Source organism: Copidosoma floridanum, unplaced genomic scaffold (assembly GCF_036245765.1).
Source record: "Copidosoma floridanum isolate Cflo_tuat_1 unplaced genomic scaffold, Cflo_Japanese_pri ptg000007l, whole genome shotgun sequence".
NCBI lineage: Eukaryota > Metazoa > Arthropoda > Insecta > Hymenoptera > Encyrtidae > Copidosoma > Copidosoma floridanum.
Genome location: NW_028321884.1, coordinates 1 through 4,348, shown reverse-complemented (window position 1 = coordinate 4,348; position 4,348 = coordinate 1). Strand labels below are relative to the sequence as shown.

At 32.3% G+C, this 4,348-nt stretch overlaps 1 protein-coding gene across 1 annotated transcript; it reads right to left on the bottom strand.

Annotated features, from left to right (window-relative positions):
• Positions 1 to 1,521: 1,521 nt before the first annotated feature.
• LOC149375324 (non-structural maintenance of chromosomes element 4 homolog A-like) lies at positions 1,522 to 3,360 on the bottom strand. The gene is made up of 5 exons (XM_089588824.1): positions 3,238 to 3,360; positions 3,021 to 3,147; positions 1,849 to 2,139; positions 1,654 to 1,763; positions 1,522 to 1,569 (listed from the first exon to the last, which is right to left on the bottom strand). Exons 1-5 carry the CDS (start codon positions 3,358 to 3,360, stop codon positions 1,522 to 1,524), a joined length of 699 nt encoding a protein of 232 aa, XP_089444950.1.
• Between the last annotated feature and the right edge of the window lie 988 nt (positions 3,361 to 4,348).

The following is a 4,348-nucleotide window of genomic DNA, read 5'->3' as shown; positions in this document are numbered from 1 at the left end:
AAGTTTTGGCCATCTTTTAAAACCAAAATCCCAGATTTTTAACGTTTTCACGGATTTGGGTTTATTTGCTATGATGCTCTAGACTGCCTGGACTTATAATTACCACAATTGAATCATTTTTCGTGCAGTTGCAAAGGCCTGATTGGAAAAAAAAAATTTTTTTTTTAAATTTTGATGATTTTAAATAAGGGCTTATTTTGCTCTATCTTCATTATTCACGGAGATACGGCCATTTTTAAGTTTTGGCCATCTTTTAAAACCAAAATCCCAGATTTTCAACGTTTTCACTGGTTTGGGTTCATTTGCTATGATGTTCTAGACTGCCTGGACTCCTACTTACTACAATTTTATCATTTTTCGTGTAGTTGCAGAGGCCTAATTAAAAAAAAAAAAACAATTTTTTTAAAATTTTGATGATTCCAAATTAAGGCTTATTTTAATTGGAGACGTAAATGATTAGTCTGTAACTTCGGCAGTTCAGATGTACAGATGTAGCAGTTCAAGCTTGAGAAAAAAAATTGTGTATCTTGGCAGAAAAATAATGAATGTACCTTATCAAACAAAGCCAAATGATGTGCTTGATAAAAAAATTGAAAAAAATATACTTTATAAAAAGCAACTGTGGATACTTTAATTGAATAAGTTAATTGTCGTTATGACGATATTTATTTGTCATAAATTTTTACTGCCTGGTGTCCATGAAATAATATGTCTTATCACTCATTGCGGTTGGCTTGTGATACTGTCGACTAATGCACTCGTACATAAAAAATAAAATGCACAACTACACGAAAGTGTAAGTATAGAAATATACACAAACAATTAAAACGGTTTTTGGAATTTATCGGAATTGTTTATGTACTGTAGGCCCTTAGTGTTATTGTTAAAAAAATGATGATGTCAAAATTAATTAAAAATTTAGATTTGAACATTAAATTCTTAACAATCTTTTTATGAAAAATTTGAGAAAACATAAACTGTAATATATAGCTGATGTATATGTAATGTACAGGTAATTGTGGAAATTTTAATCGGTATTAATAACTTTAATTATGAAAACAAGTAATAAGTCTAATTATAACTATTAATATTTGACTGTGACAGCTAAAAGTTTTATCAATTTTATTTTATTTGGGAAAATCAACGGGCAAAAATACCCTTCACATACTAGTAAAGTATTGTAGGTATGAAAATAATAAGTAATCTAATTATGCTATTGCACGCGTAGATAAAAATTATACAGAAGCAATATAAAGTTTTATGCGACTCCTAAACAAACTTAGTGAATTAACATTTTGGGCTTTTATGAGGAAGAGTATTCGATTGCCTTTTCAAGCGATAAACAATTAAGTAAAATATATATTTTTTTTTTAAACAAAATAATTAACGTGAAGATTTAAAAATTGTACAATGGAAAAAAAAGGTAAGTATAAAAACAATACAATGTGTTTGTTGTGGTATTATCATTGTATATATACATTAACACTAAAATTTACAAATTGTACACACGCTTAGGCATCACTAGAAGTCTATTATCGGTTCGACAATGCCGTAAGCTTTAACTAATTCCTGAAAATGAAATTATATAAATAGTAACAAAGTAACCAATAACGTTCTTAGCATTATTGATATATATTATTCATTGATACTTACTTTCCATTGTCGCATCGATAAACTTAACACGTTCTGTAGTTTGCTACCTGTTGCAGCATCAGCTTGATCCTCGTCGTTACATACGCTGACGAGCGGCAAACCATCATTATCTGTAAACACCGAACAAGATGTTAAAAATATGTAGTGAAAAACAATACATTGGTGCGATAAAGCCAGTAGAATAATTATTCTTACCTAATATAAATTTCACAATGTCATCGCGAACGAGAAAAGCTACACAAAGAACATTGTCTAGAGTTTTTCCAAAGTCCGTTGGATGGAGAACAAGTGAAAAAAAATCCACTGACCCCTTGGCACTGCGAATGAGGTCAGTAATTTTTGAGGTTTTTTCCTTGTCGTAATCTTTCATTGGCTCATTCTTCGACGTATCCGGGTGTCGTACAGGAGCATTGTCCTGCTTCTTCCGTACTACAACTGCCTTGGCAGCGTTAACGACAGGTTTTTCTGGAGTCGACTCTAACGTACCTAAAATGTTATGGAACATTTTGAGAAGAATGATATGTATATGGGTTATTATGTCGTAACTTGTTTAGATCCACTTACAAAATATTTAAAAAAGAATTTATTAAAAAAAATTCTTTTTATAGTATTTTTACTGTACACAACATCAGTAACAACAAATATCATATCTTTTAAAGGGATGCAACTATAAGATTAACTAGTCAAAAGTTGAAAGAAATTTTATAAGTCAGTGTTTTCATCGATTTTTGAAAAATTGTATCTCTTTCTAACATATGTAGCTAAGCTTGTTCAACAGTTTGAGTTTCATTATTGGGCTTAAATAAAAGCTGGTGTCAAGATCTATCGATGAAAAAAATTTTGTTCGATTTTGTGCCTTCATTCGAGCGTAAATATCGCTACTAATGTAATTTTGGCTCAAATTCAGTATTTTTCATACAACCGCTAACACTTTTCATTCAGGACATAAAATTCAAAGATTTGTGTTTTAATCATTACGACTATGTTTTTGCTTTCATATAAGCCCAGATAAAGCCACCGAAAAGAGTGCACGACTTGGCTACGAACGTTTGAAGTACCACCTCCGTTTTTGCATTCTGAATTCTGCAATGAATTGCTCTAAAATGATAACAAACGGCACTTTGAGATGAGGTAGGGTCGAAAATTCAACTCAAAATAAACGATTATTTCAATCAAGAAATTAATACATCGGTATTAGACAATACGTCAAGTAAAATTGACAACATTCAACACAATTTAACGTTTTTAGAGTTTTAGATTTCTTTGTGGTATAGAAGTGCGAGTACTGGACACAATCTGAGCAAGTTACGGCAGAATCACTCGTAAAGATATATTTATATGTATATATTAAAAATAAAAATAATAACCCAAAAAATGTTTGTATGTCGGTGTTATTGGGAAAAACTTCATCACCGTTTTTCCCAACAGTGACCAATCTGGTGTTGCCACTGGATGAACATGATCTTCATTTGAGAGGTTGCACACGTACTCCTTCTTTGAAACGAAAAAAATAAAAATTATAATTAGCTGACACTACTAATTGAATTAAAAGAGTAATTGTAAATTTGTAAAACATCCACTTACTAATTTTTCTGCGTAATCTTCTGGATCATACAGATTCATGTAGCTGCACACACTTTGACTGCACTTGCCCATTATCCCGGAAGCTGTGGCCATGATTTCTGACTCAAGAACCGTCTCCGTCATATCCTTGACTAAATTTAAATGTCATATGTGAACGGTAATTAATACGGTCGGGAGCACCATGAGCACGAGTGAATCGAGTGTCGTAACCCAGACGGCACGCGCGGGAATGGCAAAAAAATAGGTTTCTTCGGATCGTAACCCATTTAATCCATCACCCAAAACTCCAATAACCCAGTTCGTGACCCGTTCATGACCCGTATACCCTTGTATACCCTATAACCAAATAACCCATTCCGTCACCCACCCCAAAATCGATTATTTTTTATGTTTTGCTTAATAACCCAGATGCCCCAAATAACCTTTGCATAATTTATTCTATAACCTATTCTGAATTTTTATTTTATCGATCCTTTGTCTTTTTTTAAATTTTTCAAGGGCTTGTCTTTTGATGATCACCATTTCGATCGAAATATTCGACGACTAGGTTTTAAAGTGCATTCATGATTATTTTTCAATGATGAACGCATGTTTTTGGACATTACATATCAAATATAACTTGTTAACCTTTTTACCGAAAGTGGAACGTAAAAAAATGCATCCACGAGATCCACATGGACCGTATATTTATCGATTGTAAGACATCAACGTAATCCGTTAAATATATCGGATACAACAATATAGTGACCAAATCGAACAGTTGTGTATGCAATTTATTAATATGTTGCCCACCTATATAGTGACCAAATCGAACAGTCGTGTATGCAATTTAGTGTATAATGTAGTAAACAGACTAATTCTCACCACCTATATTAGGTATGTAATAGGTGATCCGTTACTAAACCGAGCGATAACCGAACAGTTACGTATGCGATCTATTATACATACTTTTTGTCCCATTATACGTGCAATACATAGTGACAATCGAACAGTAACGTATAATATCCACCATATATACCTCCCACAATATTATACTCGCTAAGGATATTGCGATAATCGAATTCAATCGTATGCGATCATCATGTATACTTTACAATACTTTTCACGTTAT